Raw genomic sequence first — 21,126 nt, 5'->3', positions numbered from 1 at the left:
ACTTATTGTCCATCCAGGACAAAGCAGCACTCTTGATTGGCACCCCCTCCACCACCTTCAACATTCACTCTCTCCACTACTGACACACAGTGGCAGCAGTGTGTACCATCTACAAGATGCACTGCAGCAACACACCAAGGCTTCTTAGACAGCAAACCTTCTTAGACAGCAAACCTTTCAAACCTGTGACCTCTACCACCTCGAAGTATAAGGGCATGGGAACACCACCACTTGCAAATTCCCCTCCAAGCCACACATCATCCTGACTTGGAACTATATCGCAGTTGCTGGGTCAAAATCCTGGAACTCCCTTCCTAACAGCATTGTGGGTGTGCCTACCCCACACAGACTGCAGCGGATCAAGAAGGCGGCTCACCACCACCTTCCCAAGGGCAATTAGGGATGGGCAATAAATACTGGCCTTGGCAGCGATGCTCATAGCTCTTGAACAAATAAAAACAAAACTAACAGAGAATAATCACATGAACCAACCCACCTCAATAATATGTGTTTCATGATTCTTCATGCGGGATTCACTCATCTGGATTTTTTCAGAAGTCAAGTAGTTCCATCGCAGGGACCAAAAATAGGTCCCAAGCACCCACAGGCGAATGACGAGACCCTGGTCAGTATTTTAGCGGCAGCAGTCAGTTAAGAGGCCACCGCCCGGACCGCTGTTCAATTGAGGATGGCAGCCCGTCTCTCAGAGCTGCCAGCCCAATCAAAGGGCTGGCAGCTTGGCAGCCTTAGCAACACCACTAATAGAGGTGGCTGCTGCTGAGGCTGCAGGGCGAGGAAGAGGGCACCTTCATGTTGAGGTGCCCTCGAAGACCAGGTAATCTTTTTTTACTGTGCTGGGACAGGCTGTCCCTGGAGATTGGAGGGGTGAACCCTCGAGCAGTGTCGGAGCTGTGACGACAACCATTCCTGCGGAGGGCCTTCCCCAGGCTATGGGTTGGCCATTAAGGAAGCACCCCCCCCCCCACCCCTCCACCCCTGGAAACCCACTAGGAGACCACCTCATTATACCTGGTGGTCTCCCATGTGGCAGGGATCCGTCCCTGCGCTGGTAAAATGCCACTGGGGACAATAACTGACTAATTAATTGGTTTAATTGGTTGCCCACCTCCAGTTGGCAAGTGGCTGCGCTGCTGCTGTTGAGAATGGCAGGACGACTTAGGGCTCCCCTCCTGATGCCACTGCCACCATTTTACGAGGCCGCCTGCCTCCCAGCCCATTTCCAAAGGGCTGGTTAATTTAGCCCACTGTTGCAGTTGGGCACTTTACAGCCTTCTGGATTCAACAATTTTAAATCACAACCTCTGTCCCCATTTAATTTTGCGTTTCGTTTCTGTTTTGATTATTTCCTCTCATTTCTCTCTTATTTCCTTTCCTTTGCTTTCAGATGGCAACTAGTCAGGATCCTGCCATTCTCACCTCCTCCAGACACATCTTTTGTTTCTTTACTTGCTCCATTATCACTTCCGTTGGCCTTGGACCATGAAACCTTTTGTCATTTAATCTCTCCTGCCCTCCACCCTATCACAAGCCTTCCCTCTGTTCATCTTCCCACTCTCCCCAGCTCCCCACCCCCTCCCCCAGCCTTTCACTTGCTCAAAACCTGTAACATTTTTAACTTTCCCCAGTTCTGATGAAAGGTCACAGACCTGAAGCATTAGCTGTTTCTCTCTCCTGAGATGCTGCCAGACCTACTGAGTATTTCCAGCATTTTTTGTTTTTATGCCAAATAATGCTTACTTTATTCTCAGCTTGCTGCCATGAGTTGTATGAAAGAACTGTGCAAGACTTGTGTGAAAAAAATGCACTTTGTAGATATTTAAATGACCACTCCATTAAGAAATTTCTTTCCACCTGAAAAGAAGTGGAGGTTAATTGGATAAAATTTGGTACACACGACTTTGCATGGAATCTCGCCTCATTGAAGTGTCAATCAGAGAATCAGTTGAGGAAGTCAGCATACCTGACTTGGATGCCCCCAATTATCCCTGAAAATAATCTCTCATCTTTGACCATGGTCAACAAAGAAATTCTAATCCTCTTTCCTAAATATCAAGCAAGACAAGAATTCCAAACTCAATGTTCCTAGAGAACCACGTTCCAGCATTGTTTTCACCATATTTATTGTTTAACATCAATCAATGTCTTATTTTTAACCCTTGCCAACCCATTAATTGTTTGCTCTTAATGTTTTGTTTTCTTACCTGTTCAAAGCCTTTCAATCCTAATTCTGTGCTGAGTTGCCCAGCAGCAGACGTGTCCTCTGTGTCCTCCCCGACTGCGCTGGACCTGACGGCCAATCGTTCCTCTGCTCCCAGCAGCCTCAGCTCTGCAAGCTGATCATGAATGGCACTTTCTATCTCTGGAGACAGTTTGATGCTACTGAACAATTCAACACATCTGGGAAACATTAAAAGGCAGTTCATGTGCCAAATTCCACAACAATTTACAGTGTGTTGGTGATATGTTTAAAGGAAAGAATAGTAGTTTTTTTAAAAAAAGCCTCTTTGGTTAATCAATTTCCCTTGAGGAAATTTAGTTCATAAGAACGATGCATGTTTTTTGTTTTTTTTCTGATGAAGTAATTTTTGACCCATTGTATGGAATCCCACTTTCTTTATCATACTAACTGTCTGTGCTGAGCCATAACTTTAAATTTTATCTTTCTTTATCATTTCTATTACTCATCTACATGTTGTGCAGTGGATAAATCCATTAACATCATTGACCACAGCATCTTCGTATACTATAGCTATTTCAATGCTCTCTTGGCTGGGATCCAACTTCCACCCTCCATAATCTTGAGCTCATCCAAGTTGTTCGTATTGTAACTCACAACAATTCCCGTTCACCCATCACCCATCACCCCTGTGATTGCCTTCATACATTAGTTCCTGCTCCACTGACACCTTGATTAAAATTCTTATCCCAGAGTTCAAATCCCTCCATGGCCTCACCCCTCCCTATCTCTGTAACCTCTTCCAGCCCTATAGTCATCGAAGAACATTCCTCCAACTCTGGCTTCTTGTCAATCACCCATTTCTTTTTCCCCATCATTAACAGAGAATATTACAGTGAGGTTGCTTTACATTCATTTAGCTGACTGATCAGTTGACTTAGCCAAAGAAATTGTCAAATAAAGTTACAGAAGACCTCAACTGTCAAATCAGGTAACCTGTTACAAATATAAGGGGTTGCAGAGGACAGAATTGACAAATTAATAGTTTTGGTACTGTTAACTTGCAACCAATGGTTCACCAGAATCTGATGTTCAAATTTTACTTAACAGCCTTTATTGAAGTGTTGTTTTTCCCTGTCTCAGATTTAAACCAATATTCCAGAGGGAAAGGGATGGAAAATGTCATGTGATTCTTCTTAAAAGGTACATTTTTAGTTGCCCATCACTTATCTTGTTGCTTTACTTAAAGACAGCTATTTAAGGAAATATTTGTAGGTAGCAGGAAATAAGATCTGGTGCAAATTGATGCACAAAAGAATTCCAAAGATAAGTTCTTTATTATGCAGATAGCAACTCGTAATGAAATAAACATTGTGACCACACTGCTGGGGTAAAACTTCCTTGATTTAGTTTTTTTTTACCTTTTGCAAAGTTCCTGAAGGTTTCCTTTTTTTATTGTGCTGTAAAAATACAAAAATACCAGAAAATATAATAAATGTAAAACCTCTTACGTAGTTAGAAAAAAAAATTTCTTCCACTGACTTCTGCTTTGCATTTCCCACTCCCCCCTGAACTCTAATCCTCCAGAATTTTCCCCCTTTACCTCAATTTTTGTCCTGACCAATATTCATCAACCATGAGCGATAAATTTAAATGGTCACTTATCTCATCTGAGGCTCGTAGAACCTGGCTCTGTGTAAATTGGTTGCCGTGTTTTCCTATGTAGCAATAATGACTATCTCCAACAAAAGAGAATCTAACCATCTCCCCATGACATTCAATGGGATTACGATCACTGAATCTCCCATTATCAACATCCTGGGTGGTGGGGGCGGGGGGGTGGTGCGGTTACCATTGACCAGAAACTGAACTGGAGTAGTCATATAAATAGCTTGGGTACAAGAGCAGATCAGAGGCTAGCAATTCTGTGGCGAGTAACTCACCTCCTGACTCCCCAAAGCCTGTCCACCATCTACAAGGCACAAATCAGGAGTGTGATGGAATACTCTCCAGTTTCCTTGATGGGTGTAACTCCAGCAACACTCAAGAATCTTGACACCATCCAGGACAACGCAGCTCGCTTGATTGGCACCCCATCTACAAATATTCACTCCCTCTACCATCGACACACAGTGGCAGCAGTGTGTACCATCTGCAAGATGTACTGCAGCAATGCACCAAGGATCCTGAGATAGCACCTTCCAAACCCATGACCTCTACCACCTAGGGCAGCAGGCACATGGGAACACCACCATCTGCAAGTTCCCCTCCAAGCCATACACTATCCTGACTTGGAACTATATTGATGTTCCTTCACTGTCACTAGGTCAAAATCCTGCACTCCTTTCCTAACAGCACTGTGGATGTACCTACACCACATGGACTACAGCAGTTCAAGAAGGAAGCTCACCATCACCTTCTCAAGAGTAATTAGGGATGGGCAATAAATGCTGGCCTAGCTAGCAATGCCCACATCCCATGAACGAATAAAGAAAATATTGATTGCAGTGCACTTCAAAAGTAACATCAACAGTAGTACTAACAGTGGTAGGAATATGGGATTAGTGTAGGATTAGTATAAATGGGTGGTTGATGGTCGGCACAGACTCGGTGGGCCGAAGGGCCTGTTTCAGTGCTGTATCTCTAAACTAAACTATCTAAACAGTAAGTGCTTTGTGATGTAAGAACATAAGAACACAATTCAGGAGTCAGCCATACGGATCCTTGAGGATGTTCCACCATTCAATAAGATAATGGTTGATCTTCGATCTCTGTTCCATTGCCTGCCTGATCCCCATATCTCTTGATTTCCTTAGAGTCTGAAAATCTATCAATCTCAGGCTTGAATATTCTCAGTGACTAAGCATTCACAGCCCTCTGGGGTAGAGAATTCCAAAGATTCACAACCCTTTGATTGAAGAAATTTCTCCTTCTCTCAGACTGAACCCTTATTCTGGGACTATACCCCCTTATTCTAGACACCCCAGCCAGGGGTAACAGCCTCTCAGCATCTACCCTGTCAAGTCCTCTCAAACTCTTATCTGTTTCAATGAGATCACTTCCTATTCTTTTAAACTCCAGAGAGTACAGGGTGATTCGACTCAACCTCTCCTTCTCGGAGAGCCCTGTCATCCCAGGAATCAATCTAGTGAAACTTCGCTGCACCTCCTCTAAAGAAAGTATATCCTTCCTTAGACATGAGCGGTGCTTTGGAATAAGATGGAATAAAAAGCAAAAAAAAACACTGCAGGTGCTGGAAGTGTGAAACAGAAGTGGAGATGATAGAAGTGCAAAGTGGGTCAGCCAGCTCTGTTGAGTGAACAGATATTAATGTGGATGAAATTCATTTTCAGATGGAATGCACAAATGACATGAGCAAATTGGCTGCCCGCTATAGATCCCACTCAATTTCCTTTTTCATTGAATTCAATGTGAAGAACAATCAGGCAGGGTGTAAAACAGGTGGAAGATCAGCTACCACTTGCATTGCACCATGTCTGATGTTAATTTTCACCCCAATGGTTTCACCTGTCGACTCTTCTATTTTTGACAAAGTGTCCTGTTGGGTGCTTCCAGTCTCTTCTGTTTTTATTGCTATTGCTATTATTGCACATTCCTTCTCATAATAAAATAATGATGATACCAGGCTACATCGTTCAGCTCTGCCACAATTTCCTGGAGACTGCTATTCATTTTCGTCTGGTGTTTCAGAGCTGCAATGGTGACACAGAGGCCTATGGGTACGGAAAACTGGAAGGCAAACAAACAGGATATAATTTCACATGATCCACACCAGTTTTCATTATTTTAACTCTCTTATATAGCAGGAATTTCCTCACGGGTTGTTCCAATTGGCTGCCTTAACCTCGGCAGAAGATTGATGGAAGCCACAGACCGATGAGTAAATGGGTTTACGGCAGCCAATTGGGAAAAGTTCCAAGGAAATTTCTAGGGCCAAAACTAAGCAGTCAAGATAGTCTTTAGTTTAGTGGTTACCAGCCTCTGAGTCAGTAGGTGTAGGGCTTGAACTATGTTCCAGACAGTCCCTATAAATAGAGACTGGAGCTCCGGCTCAAAATTTTGGGTTGACATCCATTGGGTACTTGCATCTGATGCATGTGGCTGTCTTTTTTCATTGGTTTAGGGGATCACTAAAACCCTTCGGCCACACAAAGTCAACCACCCAACTGCTGGTATAATCTGGTGATGGAAATTACCAGTGTGAGAGCTGGTAGTGCCAATACATCCTCCATTCAGGATATGCATGTTACTCACTGAGCTATTGGAGGAAAGTGGGTACCATGTTGTGAACTGTTATATTTAAGTGATTTCTGGCTAATGTGAATCCCTCTTAAGAGATTTTCATCATAAGATGATGCAGAGAGTTTTACCTGATTCCCGAGGCGTTTCTGCATTTCCGTTAACTGTGCCAGTTCAGCTCCTTTACTACCCACCATTGCAGAACACTGGCACGCCTCATCCGTGAGTGCCAACACCAACTTGGAGCAGGCTGGCACCACAGGTTCCTGGAACTTTCTAGCCGGTGTGAAGTCTGGGGCCTGTCGGCCACTTTCATTTCTAACAAAGGAGAACATTAAACATTCAAAAGTGGTTTATTATGTTTGCAAGAAAAATATTCACAGCTTTTGCTTACAGAAATAATTTACCTGTAATATAGTTGAATTAAACCCCAACCTCGAGTAGTTAAGTTCAAACGATAGTTGGCCACACAGCCATAGGTTCTGCCTTCCCAGCCCAATCCACTGTACAGCACAGGACAAGCACTCTTGTCAGGTTTTACTGTCACATTAAAATATGTTCCACCTATAACAAGAACAAAATGTACTGTTTTTCTGCATGAATGCTCAAGTCTGACAAATGCATTGCACTTTCAAGTTGAAAGTATATAATATTGTAACTTTTTCACCTTATAATCAGACAGCCTAGCCCTGATTTTTAGCTCTTATGCCTCATTTAAATCCAGACAGCAAACCTCCCACCCATTCCAAGTGGAAAGTTGACATTCAGCATTGTGTGGCCTGGGGACAGGCTCAAAAGCAGGTAGGGAGCAGGATTGGCTGCTGGGCCATCGCTGTGGGGGTCCTGTGACTGGTGGGGACAGGTGGGGAGTTTCCGCAGGAGAGGTCTATGCTTTCCTTAAGCACCCTCACTAATCCTGGCATCATAACTGAAGTTAAAACAATTAAAATTATGTTTTTGGGCCTGTTCTGGCCCAGACCCACTCCGGTGCTGTGGTGGGACTGGTGGGAAAATCACTTTCACTTCTTGCTCAGGCTACCTACTAAAAATAGCAGTCGGCTGCCGATAACATCATTGGGACCCAACATGCATAGGCACATGTACATGCTTAGGCAGCACCTTTACCCACTAGACCATCAAATGAACCATTCTTTTTAGTTGTTAAAGTTTCATAACATGAAGGTGCTTTTAGGCTATTAATTTTTTTTAAACAGAAACTGTAACTTCTGTTCATTAAGAGTAAGTAATGCCCAGCCAAGAGGAGGAAAGGTGAAAGCCCGCCCCTCACCCTTAACCACAAAATTACCCCTAATAATTATCCTAGAAAATGGCGATTTTAAATAATCTTCTAATGAGGATGTTAGTTTTGCCCTGTTCTATCCCTAAATATGGGTTAATGGTTCTGTCAGGCAAACCCCACTTGCCAAGACTCAGGCACACATTATTTCGTCACATGAACATTAAAGCTATAAAAATTGCAATCTCTGACTGGAAGGACATTTGCATAGTACCAGCCAATGTGGAAACAAAGGGAGCCAATCCCTGTTCCTCCAATACACAGAAGTGGTCAGACCAGTTTCAGTCACATGACTAACTGGCTGTTGGAGAGTTTTTGAACTTCCAAACAAAGGAATTGCCAGAGAGACAAAGCCGTGTGATCATGGAGTAAAGACATTCTCCTGGGACTGAGAACATTTCCTCTCCTGCCTGCCTGACTGTCTTCATCTCTTCCCACAGAACTGAATCTTGTGAAAACCGTGAAACTCAAACAGAGAAGGGTTTGACACGTGATCAAAGTTTTAAGAAAATAATGGGCCCCAATGAATCGCAAGACCATATCTTCAATCATGGACTACAACGAGCTCGAGAAACAGTAACAAGATATTGCCTCAAACTGTTCAACTTATCTTTTCTTCTGCTCTTTTCTCTCCCTATTTTGCATGTTTATATTGCGTGTGCATGCTAGAGTGAATGCGTCGTATATCCGTAGGCGTGAACCATATTAGAGTTTAAGTTTAAGGTTTAATAAATTTCATCTTTCTGCTTTAAACCAAAGAAAGCCTGTTTGTGCTCATTTATTTGCCTGATAATTGGAAACTGTGAACAAGGAATCACGAAGGGAGAGCTCAAAACACAGTGCGTTTAAAATTAAACCCTGTTACAATAAGACCAGGTGAAGACAGCAAGAGACTCCTAGACATTGCTCACCTGGTCATAACAGTTCCTAGATGCTGAAGGAACTCAAAATGCTGAGAATATTACAGAAGGGGTAAAGGAAAAGAACAACTTCTTTAGCATTGGAAACTAAAACATTCCAGAATAAGAGAAAGTCGTTCAGCTCGTTAAAGTCCACTCATTGATGAACTTAACAATAGATTTGTACTCACACTGTAGAAATACAGAAAACTAAAGATAGAGTGATTTAGTAAAGAACCTAAAATGATAGGACAGAAACATCAGCATTTCTCTCAAGACGATGAATTCTGAATTTTCAATAATGCTCTTCCATTATTTAAAAGCACAAATAAATTCAGTCTTACATCTCACCTGCTGTAAAACTGACTCTGTACAGGTCAGCAATGACCCTGTCATCAGCAATGTCCGCTAAACAGGCATCGGACCAGTCAATCCCAGCCTTGTTCCCATCTGGAGACATCACATAGCCTACATTCATTCTGGAAGAACATTGTTAGATATTTATGAATTGAACAGATTCAAGCCACTTTTGATATTTTTCTGCATTAAAGGTACTATATAGGCACATATAAAGGTACATTGTTTACATAGATATCTGCATTGTTAAAAAAACAGACAGAAGGATTTCATGATTGTGTGAACACATTGATCAATGCAATGTATACTGAGACTAGGAAAAGGAACGTTAATCGAAATTTGGTTTTTTGAAACAATAAACCAGTGCCTCCGACTCAGGTTCTGACCCTAAAAGAGAAGTCGATATGAGTGAAGAAAAGAGTGAACTTGGTAAATATAATTAAGTTCAAATTGGACCACTCTGACATTTATAGAATATAGCTTCCTATTTCCGAGAGCTGACTGCTCCCTAATGTGTATCTTGCGCCACAGAATGTGAAAAGATGAAAACTCTGAAAGAAATCTTCAGAATCTGATTAAAAATGTGTCAATCTAAAGAGTAGAAATAGGGAATCAATTTGAACTGGCCCATTTTCGTAAATATCAGTGTCTACAGATGTAACAGCAATAAGAGAGCAAGAACAACATTATAAACTCATTGGCTGCTCCCAACATCAAGGCCAAGGCAGATCCTTGAAGAGCAATATAAGATGCATTGTAGACCATGTGCAATACTTACTGTGTGATGGACGTTTGGAAGGAAACGCACAGCAAATTTACTGATGTTCCATTCTGCAGAGAGAAAAAGGGTTGTTCTTTTACTGTTCAGATTCCTATGTGTCCATAGACTGCAGTGCAGGACACTATGAAGGTTATAAAGAGTAGGAAAGAAGACCAGATAAATCAAAAAGCAGTAGTTAAGTGACATCAGGATTGGGTTTTATAAAAATGTTGGAGAAAAGGGAAACTGAGATACCCACAGTTTTGAAATTAATATTAAACAACTAGAATTAAGTACTATACTGCAGATTCTGGAAATCTGAAATAAAAACAGAAAGTGCTGGAAATACTCAGCAGGTCTGGCAGCATCTGTGGAGAGAGAAACAGAGTTCATGTTTCAGGTCTGTGACCTTTGATCAGAATTCAGTTCAGGAATTAAGTACTGTTGCAGTAAAGGTAAAATTGTATATATGCTTCAAAAACATCACTCCTTTTTGGAAGTGCTTGGGCCTTGAAACTATATTGTCTGTAAATTAGTGCATGGTTGCTTACTGGACTCTAATGCAACTCCTTTGCCCAATATTAAGCATAAGAATTATTTGTTTTATTTTATTTTATTTATTTTGATTTATTTATTTCAACTATTTATTTTAAGCAGATAAACAACTTCATCAAAACTAATGGATTGCATGTAAAATTAGTAAGCAAGGTAATCTTCACACAGCTTAATTTCAAAAATTTGGGAGTAAATTAACATATTGGAGAAAAATGCAGTGAGGAATAATGATTGTTGATCCATTGGCAGAGTCCAAAGCATCGGTGGTAGATGGGATGAGTTGAACTTGAAGGAGGTTCATGAGACGAAAGTGTTTTGATAAATATATTTTTCTGAGGATTCATTTTTGAAAGATTGAAGAAATGTCAAACTTTGGGGTTTTCAAAAGGGGTCATGTAAAGACCATTTGACTTTGAAAAAACAGTCCCTGGAAATGTTTTTTAAAAGGGGCACTGAGAGGTCTTGTGAGGAAAGCAAGCCTTTCTGGGAAACCACCTGACTTTCAGCTCAATAAACAACAGAGAACTTTGGGCACCTGAAGAAGTTGTTTAAAAAGAAGTGACAAGTCAAGATTGATAGAGATCAAAAGGTTGACCTCTGCTTGTCAGTTTCATGTTTGAATTGTTTCGCGTTGGGGTTGAACTGTAGAAAAAGTGAGAGAACCTCCAAGGAGAGAAGAGAATTCCAGAGGAAGGGGAGAAGACCACAACCCAGCTCAGCTTTCCATCACCTCTCAAAAAGACCCTAAGAAGTTCACTGTGTCCTGTCTCGACTCCTGTCTTTGAAGAAAAGCCTGCGAGATTAATTGTCAATGCTGCCTTAAAGGAACTGTCCTAAAAGATCCCAGTGACCCGTCTCTGTGTACTCGGATGCCAGACTGTATGTCAGTTTTGGAACGCAACATATCTCGTCTGCTGTTTCTTCAAGAATGAGCAAGTATTCAGCCCAAGTGTTTTTTCATCTGTAGTAGAGCTCTAAAAACAAAAATCCCTTTATTTTTCCAGTTAACCGGTGTATTTGCATGTGTGGGTGTGAGGGGATTAAGGTAAAAAGGAAACTTTAATATTTCAATCTGTGTGCTTATGCTTTACTTCATTACTGGTTAAGACTTAGAGTCATAGTCATAGAGTGATACAGCACTGAAACAGGCCCTTTGGCCCACTGAGTCAGTGCCGACCAACAACCACCATTTATACTAATCCGACATTCCCTACCATATCCCCACCACCTACCTGCACTAGGGGCAATTTATAATGGCCAATTTGCCTATCAACCTGCAAGTCTTTGGCTGTGGGAGGAAACCGGAGCACCTGGCGGAAACCCACACAGTCACAGGGAGAACTTGCAAACTCTGCATAAGCAGTACCCAGAACAGAACCTGGGTCGCTGGAGCTGTGAGGCTGCGGTGCTAGCCACTGCACCACTGTGCCACCCACTTTGTTTTATAATAAACTGATAATTTTGTTGTTTATTAAAGAAACCTGGTTGGTGTGTTTTATTCTGGGATAGAAAGAGTCTATGATTGACCGTATCGGTAAGTGAGAAAAAATTAAAATATATATTGTGACCCGTGGAGAAGTAGAACTAAAATAAACAGTCCTCCCAACTCGGTCATAACATTAGCTCCAAGCGGGACTAGCTGGATTGAAAGGACAGCAAGAGAGGATGGGATAGTTGGGGTTGCTACATGTAAGGAGGCAGCAACAAATGTCCAGATGGTCTCTTTGAAAAATTCTGAGAGGCCCAAGGAGGGATTCAAGCCTCAGCTGGTGGCAGGAGAATACAAAGGCAGAGGAATAGGGATGGGTTTAGGTAGGGATTTAGCGTGCAAATTACCTGAGAGGAGACACATGAAAGGTTGTATGAGTGGATGTCAAGATGGGGAGGAGACAGGGGAAAGGGTCCTGAAAGGGACAATGAGATAGTTGTGGAGAGAGAATGAGTTTAGCAGCTGTATAAGACAAAGAGCATCAGTGGTTGAAGGGTGTCCAGTGGAAACAGAGAGCCAAGGTGGAGTGGAGAGTCTCCCATGAGCCAGCAGAGCTTAATACAGGGGTCCAGTGGAGACCTGTAGTAGCCTCAGGTATTAACAGTGCACACCAGCAGATTTAGTGTATCAGCGGAGAAGTAAGGAGCCAGACAGGATGAAAGGTAAATCCACGGGGTTAGTGAAGGTGAGTGAGCTGGTCTGAGGAACAGCTGTAGAGAGGTGAGAAGCACACAAGATTAGCTGCAGCAGTAGCACCTTGAGGTGCCAGTCCAAACCAATTAGTGAAGTGTGATAGAGGGGTTCTCAAGGAAGAGAGGAATCAGCAGTCATTGGAAACAAATGAAAAGCAGCAGAGCAGAGAACCCATAAATTCTGACACATACTACCTTAAGATTTTAGCGAAACGGTATGAGATCTCAATAGAGATGTTGAAACTCTTTATATTTTCCTTGTCTGTCACCTAAGTCTACATTGGGCCTGATTTTCCTTCCGGGGTTAGGAGACCGATGTCGGGAGCATTTCCAGGTCCCGACCCTGCTCCGGATGGGAAGCAGTCACCGCCCATGATTTTCACGGAGGCAGGCTGCTAATTGGCTGAAGGGCAGGTTGAGGGTGGCCAATTAGCAGAAGTGGGGGTGGGAATGGAAGTGGGTCTGTGCAAGTGCAGGCCCCGATTTAAAGACACCACAGCAGCCATTACTGTGGCTGCCGTTTGACTGAAGGAATGGATGCAGCAGTGATGGGAGAGGAAAGGCAGAGGCTGACACCTGGGGCAGGGCTGCCCCTTGCTTCGCTAACACTGACCTGGAGGCCCTCCTTAAGGCAGTGAGGGAGAGGTGGGAGATCCTCTTTCTAGAGGGTAGCAGGAGAAGTCTACCCTCCCAAACCAAGCAAGCATGGATTGAGGTTGCTGAAAACATTAGTAGATGAAGTGTGGTTTGGAGGAAATGGATCCAGTGCCGGAAAAAGTTCAATGACTTTATTCACTCTGGCAAGGTGAGTGCAATACCAGGCCCTCATATCAGGCTCTGAGTATTCAAGCTCCAGCAGACACTATAGCTGAGGAGCCTGAAGATGCATGCCACTCCAGAGCATGGGGGAAAGGTGTGCCCAGGCCAACTATTGATGCTTCAGCAAGGCTCAGCCCTTGTTGAGTATTTGTCAGCACTGATACATGCAGTTTCCTATGTCAATCGGAGGATGGAGCACAGCCACAGCTCTGCTCATCTGGACACAGATGCAGGGCCTCTGGAGTCATAGGAAAGGAGGCGCTACCTAGACCCGTAGCAACAGATGTGTTCCCACATGTCATAGTTTCCTGAGGCAGTGCACGGTCATGGACAGAGAATGGAGGAATCCATTGAGCTCATGTGCGCCACCATGGCTAAGAGCTTTGAACACATGAACTCCTCCATTGAGAGAGTCACTAACCTCATGGAGAGCCATATGTGGTGGCACTCAGAGTGGACACATACAGAATGCATCCTTATGGCCTCGGATGAGGTGGAGGCAGCCTGCTCACTTCTCTTTATTTACAGCTGAGACAGACGTGGCGGTCGTCCTTGTTGTGGAGGTGCATTGACTGTTTAGTGGTGTTGGTGGTGCAGAAATGTTTGGAGTAGAGGCCAGTTGATGCCAGTTGCGCCCCAGCTGTGTCCACTCCAGCCATCCAGGGCATTATCCAAGGGCTGAGGCAGTCACCGAGGAGGATGAAGGTACCGCCCTCATGAGACACCATCATCATCATTGGCCTCCTTGGCCACTCTGACTGAGGGACTATCTATGCAGCAGGGCCCAATGATGGAGCCGGCCCCTGCATTAACACCTGTGTAGCAGCCTCTGGAGGTGCCCACTAGCACTTCCACAGCAAGGTCGACTGCCATGTACTTCTCAGCCGTAAGCAAAGAGAAGCGAGCAGGCTGCCTCTACCTCATCCGAGCTCACAAGATGATCATTGTGTAGAAATGGCCAAGAGTAAAGGCCAACACGTTGGGTAGAGCATTGAGTGGGTCACTGGAGTTTGCTTCACCTGTAAATCTGCACTTTTACTCTTATTCAACACAATGTAAATACTGACACATGACACCAGACATGTGTGCTTTGTCATGGACCTGTAATTATTTTTTCTCCTCAGATTAAAACAGTGTGTGTGCCTTTAAGACTTTGTTAAAAACAGTGCACCTTTAAGGGAGAAAGTTCTGGAATTTCTGGAGACACAGTGTACCAGCCTCATTTTTTGATACCCTGGGCAACATCAGGAGAGAGAGGTCACATAATGCAATGTTTCCACCTGGCTGTGTGTGGAACTTGGAGAAATCGGCTGAAACCAGATGGTTTGGAGAGACTTTCCGGTGAGGTGTACCGAAGAAAAAAGGAGCTGTTTTATTCTCAGCAGAATAATTCTACAATGAGCTACAAGCCAAGTTAATTCCCTGAGTAAATAAGAAAAAGCCTTCCTTGTCAAGAGTCTGTTTGTGTTGCTATGCTCATCATTTAAAGGACTGTCTAATGCTTGCTGCAGCCGAAGAGTTGAATGCCTATCTTCTGAAGGATTATTTTCATCAAATCAGGATGTAAACTTTGATTATTTCCACATTAGAAGACATCATCCACCAAGAACGTAATCCACAAAGACTTCCTTTTTTTTTGTTTTTAAGAGACAGCTAATTTTAAAAACTTTATTTTTAAAACCAGTTATCTGTTAGTTTTTTGAGTGTATGTGTGAATGCAGGACTTAAGTTAAAATAAGAAATTATAAGGTCTTTAGACATATATTTATCTTAGTAGTGTTTAAGATTTAGTTTTTTAATAAATAGTTAATTTGTTTATTGCTGAAAATAGAGACATGTTGTCGAAGCTTTTCGTCTTGCACTCATCAGGACAATTGCAAGAATAACCAATGTAAGGGAAAACAATGACTTATACTGCATGAAAAGAGAGTGCTAATTGGTTGGCAAGTGAACTCTGATTGGTAGAGGCGTTGCCATGGAGAATGCACCAGTTTACATGAATGACAGTTAACTTTCAAGCTGTGTTTAAAATTTAAACCAGGCAGCTTGACTCTGATGGTCAAGGCATTGCCCTGAGGAATGAACCAGCAAATGTCTGTCACTTATTTTATTCAGCTAAAACAGGAGCAATGTTTGCACATATTCTTTCTGTCTGCAAAGAACAGGGCCTGTGTATTAATATATGTAGCTTCCAGTATGCCCAAGTGCACCACACTGCGAGCCCTACTGACAATCTTAAAAATATGTACAAACATTGTGCCTGTTTCAGCTGAACAAAATAAGTGACAGCCATTCGCTGGTTCATTCCTCAGGGCAATGCCTTGACCAATCAGAGTCAAGTTGCATGGTTTAAATTTTAACAAAACTTGGCAGTGAACTGTCAGTCACCATAAACTGGTGCATTCGCCATGACAACACCTCTATCAATCAGAGTTCACTTGCCAACCAATCAGCAATCTCTTCTCATGCAGTATAAGTTGTTGTTTTCCCTTACATTGGTGATTCTTGCGATTGTCCTGATGAATGCAAGATGAAAAGCTTCGACAACATGTCTCTACTTTCAGCAATACTCAAGTTCTGTACTACTAAACGACTAGTTAATTTGTTGTTGTCTAGAGATACCTGGTTTGGTCTGCTTCATTCTAGGGGTACTAGAGTGTTCAATTTGGCTGTTTTCCGATTGGGTATGAAAGCTTAATAATATGCTGCGACCTGTGGAGTGACGGGACTGAATTGACAGTGCGTTGCTCCCGCCGCGGTCGTAACACCTTCCATTCTTTAATGGCGTCATTGGAAAAGAGGGAAGAGGTGGAGAGGGATACAAGGGGCCTTGAAGGGGGACAGATGTGGATCTTTAGCGGTAAGAGTTGATCTATTTCAGGCTGCATCTTCAATGGAAGTGTTCTTACAGGCAGGAAAAAGTGAGTCCCGGACCATGCCATCCTCCTGTGTTGAAGGACACAGCTGAAATGTGCTCAGATGATCCCTGACGTTGGCAACATCCCGATGAGATCCTTGAGGCCTGCGCTGGCCCCAGCCACATCCCTATGTAGCCAGGGTACAACTGTGTTCTACAGCTTCCTCTTCCTCCTCCATGTCTTGCTCCTCCTCTTCCTGCAATGAACTGTACGGTTCCAGGGCCTCAACCCCTTCAAGGTTCAAACCTCTCTGCAGAGCCATGTTATGGAGAGTGCAGCAGACGATCACAATGTATGGGGGCGTTGCAGGAGTTAACTGCAGGGCACCACCTGACCGGTCCAGGCACCAGATCCGCATTCTACAGAAGACTGCTGGCTTGCTCAATGGTGGTGCTTGTGAGCAGATGGCTTTGCTTGCAGCGCCTCTGTGGCACTGTCTTGGGTCTTGTAAAGGGGCGAGTAGTTATTTCTTAAAGGGATAACCCTTATCCCCTAGAATCCATCTACAGAGCTTGGGGGATGAATTGAAGAGCTGCAGTAGCCTGGACTGCTGGAGGATGAAGGATTTATCAATACTAGTAAAGTTTCATTAATAATTCTAAGCTGTTGTAGTATTGGTAAGGTTTTTTTTAGCAGTAGCAAAGGGTCAACTAATAAATAAAGGATTGGCAGGATTGCTTCAACCTCGAGAGTGCAACTCATGTGCTATGTGGGAGATCCAGGATGCTTCACCTATCCTGGAAAACCATTTGTGTAGGAAGTGTCATCAATTGAAGCAGCTTGAGCTCTGGATTTTGGAACTTGAGCGGCAGCTGGCGACACTGCAGTGCATTCATGAGGTTAAGAGCTACGTGGATAGCATGTTTATAGATGTGGTCACCCCACAACTTAAGAGTATGCAGGGAGAGAGGGAATGGGTGACCACCAAACAGTTAAAAAGAATCAGGCAGGTTGTGAAGGAGACCCCTGAGTGCATCTCACTCTCCAATAGGTATTCAGTTCTGAATACTGAGGAAAGTGATGCTTCACCTGGAGAGTGCAGCCAGAGCCAAGTCCATGGCAGCATGGGTGGTTCAGCTGCACAGTGGGGTACAGGGAATACTGGAAGAGCTATAGTGATAGGTGATTCAATAGTCAGGGGAACAGACAGGTGTTTCTGTGGCCTCAGACATGAATCCAGGATTGTGTGTTGCTTCCCTGGTGCCAGGGTCAAGGATGTCACTGAGCGGCTGCAGAGCATTCTGAAGGGGGAAGGTGAACAGCCAGCAGTCGTGGTCCACATCGGAACCAATGACATAGGTGGAAAGAGGGATGTGGTCTTGCAGTCAGAATTTAGGGAGCTAGGTAATAAATTATCAAGCAGACCTCAAAAGTAGTAATCTCTGGATTACTCCCAGTGCCACGCGTAAGTGAGTATAGAAACAGAAGGATAAGACAGATGAATGCATGGCTGGACAGATGGTGCAGGAGGGAGGGCTTGAGATTCCTGGGACATTGGGACTGGCTCTGGGGGAGATGGGGCCTGTACAGGCCGGACGGGTTGAATCTGAACAGAGCCGGGACTGAGTTCCTTGCAGGACGTTTTGCTAGTGCCGTTGGGGAGGGTTTAAACGAGTTTGGCAGGGGGCAGGGGACCTGAGGGTAGACTCAGCTGGGATAAAATCAGAAATTAAAATGGAAGGCAGAAAATTAATGAATGAGTCTGGAAGACAGAGGAAATGAGGGGTAGAAAATTTTAAAAAGAGTTTGTCTGTGCTCAAGGGTATTGATTTCAATGCAAGGAGTATAGCAAATAAAGCAGATGAGCTGAGGGCACAGATAGACACGTGGAGGTATGATATCATAGTTATTACAGAAACATGGCGTAAGGAGGGACAGGAATGGCAGCTCAGCGTTTCTGGTTACGGGGTTTTCAGACGTGCTAGGGAGGGTGATAAGAAAGGAAGGGGAGTGGCAATTTTAGTCAAGGAAACTATTACAGCTGTGAGGAGGGATGATATGTTGGAACGTTCATCAAATGAGGCCATATGGATTGAGCTAAGGAACAAAAAAGGGGCAATCACACTGCTGGGAGTGAACTAGAGACCGCCAAACAGTTCGAGGGAGATAGAAGAACAGATATGTAGGCAAATCTCTCAGAAGTGCAAGAACAATAGGGCAGTAATAGTAGGGGATTTTAATTACCCCAATATTAACTGGGATAGTTTTAGCAATAAAGGAATTGAGGGAGCAAAATTCTTGAGGTGCATTCAGGGGAAACTTTTTGCCCAGTATGTAGCAAGTCCAACAAGAGAGGGAGCAGTTTTAGACTTAGTTTCAGGAAATGAAGATGGGCAGGTGGAAGGAATGGCAGTGGGAGAGCATTTTGGTGGTGGTGATCATAGTTCAGTCAGTTTTAACATAATTTTGGAAAAGGACAGTGATAGAACAGGAGTTAGAGTTCTCAATTGGGGCAGGGACAATTATACTAAACTGAGGAGTGATTTAGCGAAAGTGGACTGGAAACAGCTACTTGATGGTAAATCATTGTCAGAATAGTGGGAGGCATTCAAAGGGGAGACTCAAGGGGTTCAGGGTAAACATGCTCCCACAAAGAAAAAGGGTGAGGCGGCCATATCTAGAGCCCCATGAATGTCAAGGAGCCTTTAGGGTAAGATAAGGCAGAAAAGGAAAGCTTATGTCAGGCACCTAGAGTATAGGAGTATAGAAAGTGGTGGTGGGGGGGTGGGGGGGTGGGTGAAATCAGAAAGGATATTGGGAAAGCAAAGAGAGGGCATGAAAGACTATTGGCAAGCAAAATCAAGGTGAACCCAAAGATGTTTTATCAATACAGTAAGAGTAAGAGGATCACTAAGGAGAGAGTAAGACCCATAAAAGTCCAAAAAGGTAACCTATGTGTAGGAGCGGAAGGTATTGGTATGATTCTTAATGAATACTTTGCATCTGTCTTCACAAAAGAGGGGGACGATGCAGATATTGTAGTTAAGGCGGAAAAGTATGAAGTATTGGATGTGATAAACATAGAGAGAGAGAGGAAATATTAATGGGATTAGCATCCTTGAAAGTTGATAAATCACCAGGGCCAGATGAAATGTATCCTCGGCTGTTCAAAGAAGCAAGAGAGGAAATAGTAGAGGTTCTGAACATCATTTTCCAATCCTCACTGGATGCAGGTGTGGTGCCGGATGATTGGAGAATTGCTAATGTTGTACCTCTGTTTAAAAAGGGAACTAAGGATAGACTGAATAATTACAGGCCAGTCAGTCTAACCTCAGTAGTGGGCAAATTATTGGAATCATTCTGAGAGACAGGAAAAACTATCACTTAGAAAGGCACAGGTTAATCAAGGATAGTCAGCATGGATTTGTTAAGGGAAGATCTAGTTTGACCAAGTTGATCGAATTTTTTGAAGAAGTAACAAGAAAGATAGATGAGGGTAGTGCAGTTGATATGGGCTACATGGATTTTAGCAAGGCTTTTGACAAGGTCCCACATGACAGACTGGTTAAAAAAAAAATCTCATGAGATTCAGGGAAATGCAGCAAGATGGATACAAAATTGGCTCAGTAGCAGGAAACTTTTGGTTTTTGGTAATTGTTGACGGCTGTTTTAGTGACTGGTGGGCTGTTTCCAGTGGTGTTCCACAGGGCTCAGTACTGGGCCCCCTGATTTTTTTGGTGTATATTAATGATTTGGACGTAAATGTAGGGGAATGATCAAGAAGTTTGCAGACGGCACAAAGATTGGCCATGTGGTAGATAGCGAGGAGGATAGCTGTAGGCTGCAGCAAAATGTTGATGGTCTGGTCAAGTGGGCAGAAAAGTGGCAAATGGAATTCAACTTGGAGAAATGTGAGGTGATGCATTTGGGGAGGTCAAACAAGGAAAAGGAATACACGATTAATGGGAAAATACTGAGAAGTATAGAGGAAGTAAGGGACCTTGGAGTGAATGTCCACAGATCCCTGAAGGTAGCAGGAAGGTCAATAAGGTGGTTAGGAAGGCATATGGAATCCTTTCCTTTATTAGCCGAGGTATAGAGTATAAGAGCAGGGAGGTTATGCTGGAACTGTATAACTCAATGGTTAGGCCACAACTTGAGTACTGTGTGCAGTTCTGGTCACCTACAGAAAGGATGTAATTGCACTGAAGAGGGTACAGAGGAGATTTATGAGGATGTTGCCAGGACTGGAAAAATGCAGCTATGAGGAAAGATTGGATAGGCTGGGGTTGTTCTCCTTGGAACAGAGAAGCCTGAGGGGAGATCTGATTGAAATGTACAAAATATTGAGGGCCTGGATAGAGTGGAGGTGAAGGACATATTCACCTTAGCAGAGAGATCAGTGACAAGGAAGCATAGATTTAAAGGTAAAAAAATTAGAGGGGAGATGAGGAAAAACATTTTCACCCAGAGGGTGATGGGGGTCTGGAACTCACTGCCTGAAAGGGTAGTTGAGGCAGAAACCCTTAACTCATTCAAAAGGCGTCTGGATATGCCTCAAGTGCTGTAAGCCAAGTGGCCTCTTTCTATGCCTTAAACCTTTTTCTATGAGTCATGGCAGCTGCCAGGAAAGTGAGCACACATATGCAGAAAACTCTTGTGGTCCTACACCAGCTGTAAGTTGAGGGGGTCACTCAATGCCTTGATGGCCACATGGGTGTGATCAATGATGCCCTGCACCTGGGGGAATCCAGCATTGGAGGCAAAACCCACTGCTGTTTGTCCCTGCGAGACCCCATCTGCTTGGAAGTGAATGTACTGCCCAGCTCTTGCAAATAGGTATTAGTAACCTGCAAGATGCTTTCGTGTACATCCATTTGCGCAACGCCACCAAGGTCCACGACCAATCCTTGGAAGAAGTCAGAGGCGAAGAGGTTCAAGGC

The 21,126-nt window shown here is 43.5% G+C and overlaps 1 protein-coding gene across 1 annotated transcript in view; it reads right to left on the bottom strand.

The window, feature by feature from the left end:
* Nucleotides 1–21,126, bottom strand: part of LOC137378755 (rifampicin phosphotransferase-like) — a 108,964-nt gene that overhangs the window by 64,564 nt on the left and 23,274 nt on the right. Inside the window, exons 8-14 of the mRNA XM_068049134.1 lie at nucleotides 9,789–9,841; nucleotides 9,005–9,132; nucleotides 6,865–7,021; nucleotides 6,589–6,775; nucleotides 5,841–5,947; nucleotides 3,619–3,657; nucleotides 2,223–2,418 (exon numbers count right to left, since the gene is read on the bottom strand). Of these exons, the coding sequence (XP_067905235.1) occupies nucleotides 2,223–2,418; nucleotides 3,619–3,657; nucleotides 5,841–5,947; nucleotides 6,589–6,775; nucleotides 6,865–7,021; nucleotides 9,005–9,132; nucleotides 9,789–9,841 (867 nt within the window). The remainder of the gene's footprint in view (nucleotides 1–2,222; nucleotides 2,419–3,618; nucleotides 3,658–5,840; nucleotides 5,948–6,588; nucleotides 6,776–6,864; nucleotides 7,022–9,004; nucleotides 9,133–9,788; nucleotides 9,842–21,126) is intronic.

Source organism: Heterodontus francisci, chromosome 17 (assembly GCF_036365525.1).
Source record: "Heterodontus francisci isolate sHetFra1 chromosome 17, sHetFra1.hap1, whole genome shotgun sequence".
In the NCBI taxonomy this organism is placed as follows: domain Eukaryota; kingdom Metazoa; phylum Chordata; class Chondrichthyes; order Heterodontiformes; family Heterodontidae; genus Heterodontus; species Heterodontus francisci.
Note: the sequence above shows the minus strand (reverse complement) of the source record. Positions and strands in the feature narration are given on the sequence as shown.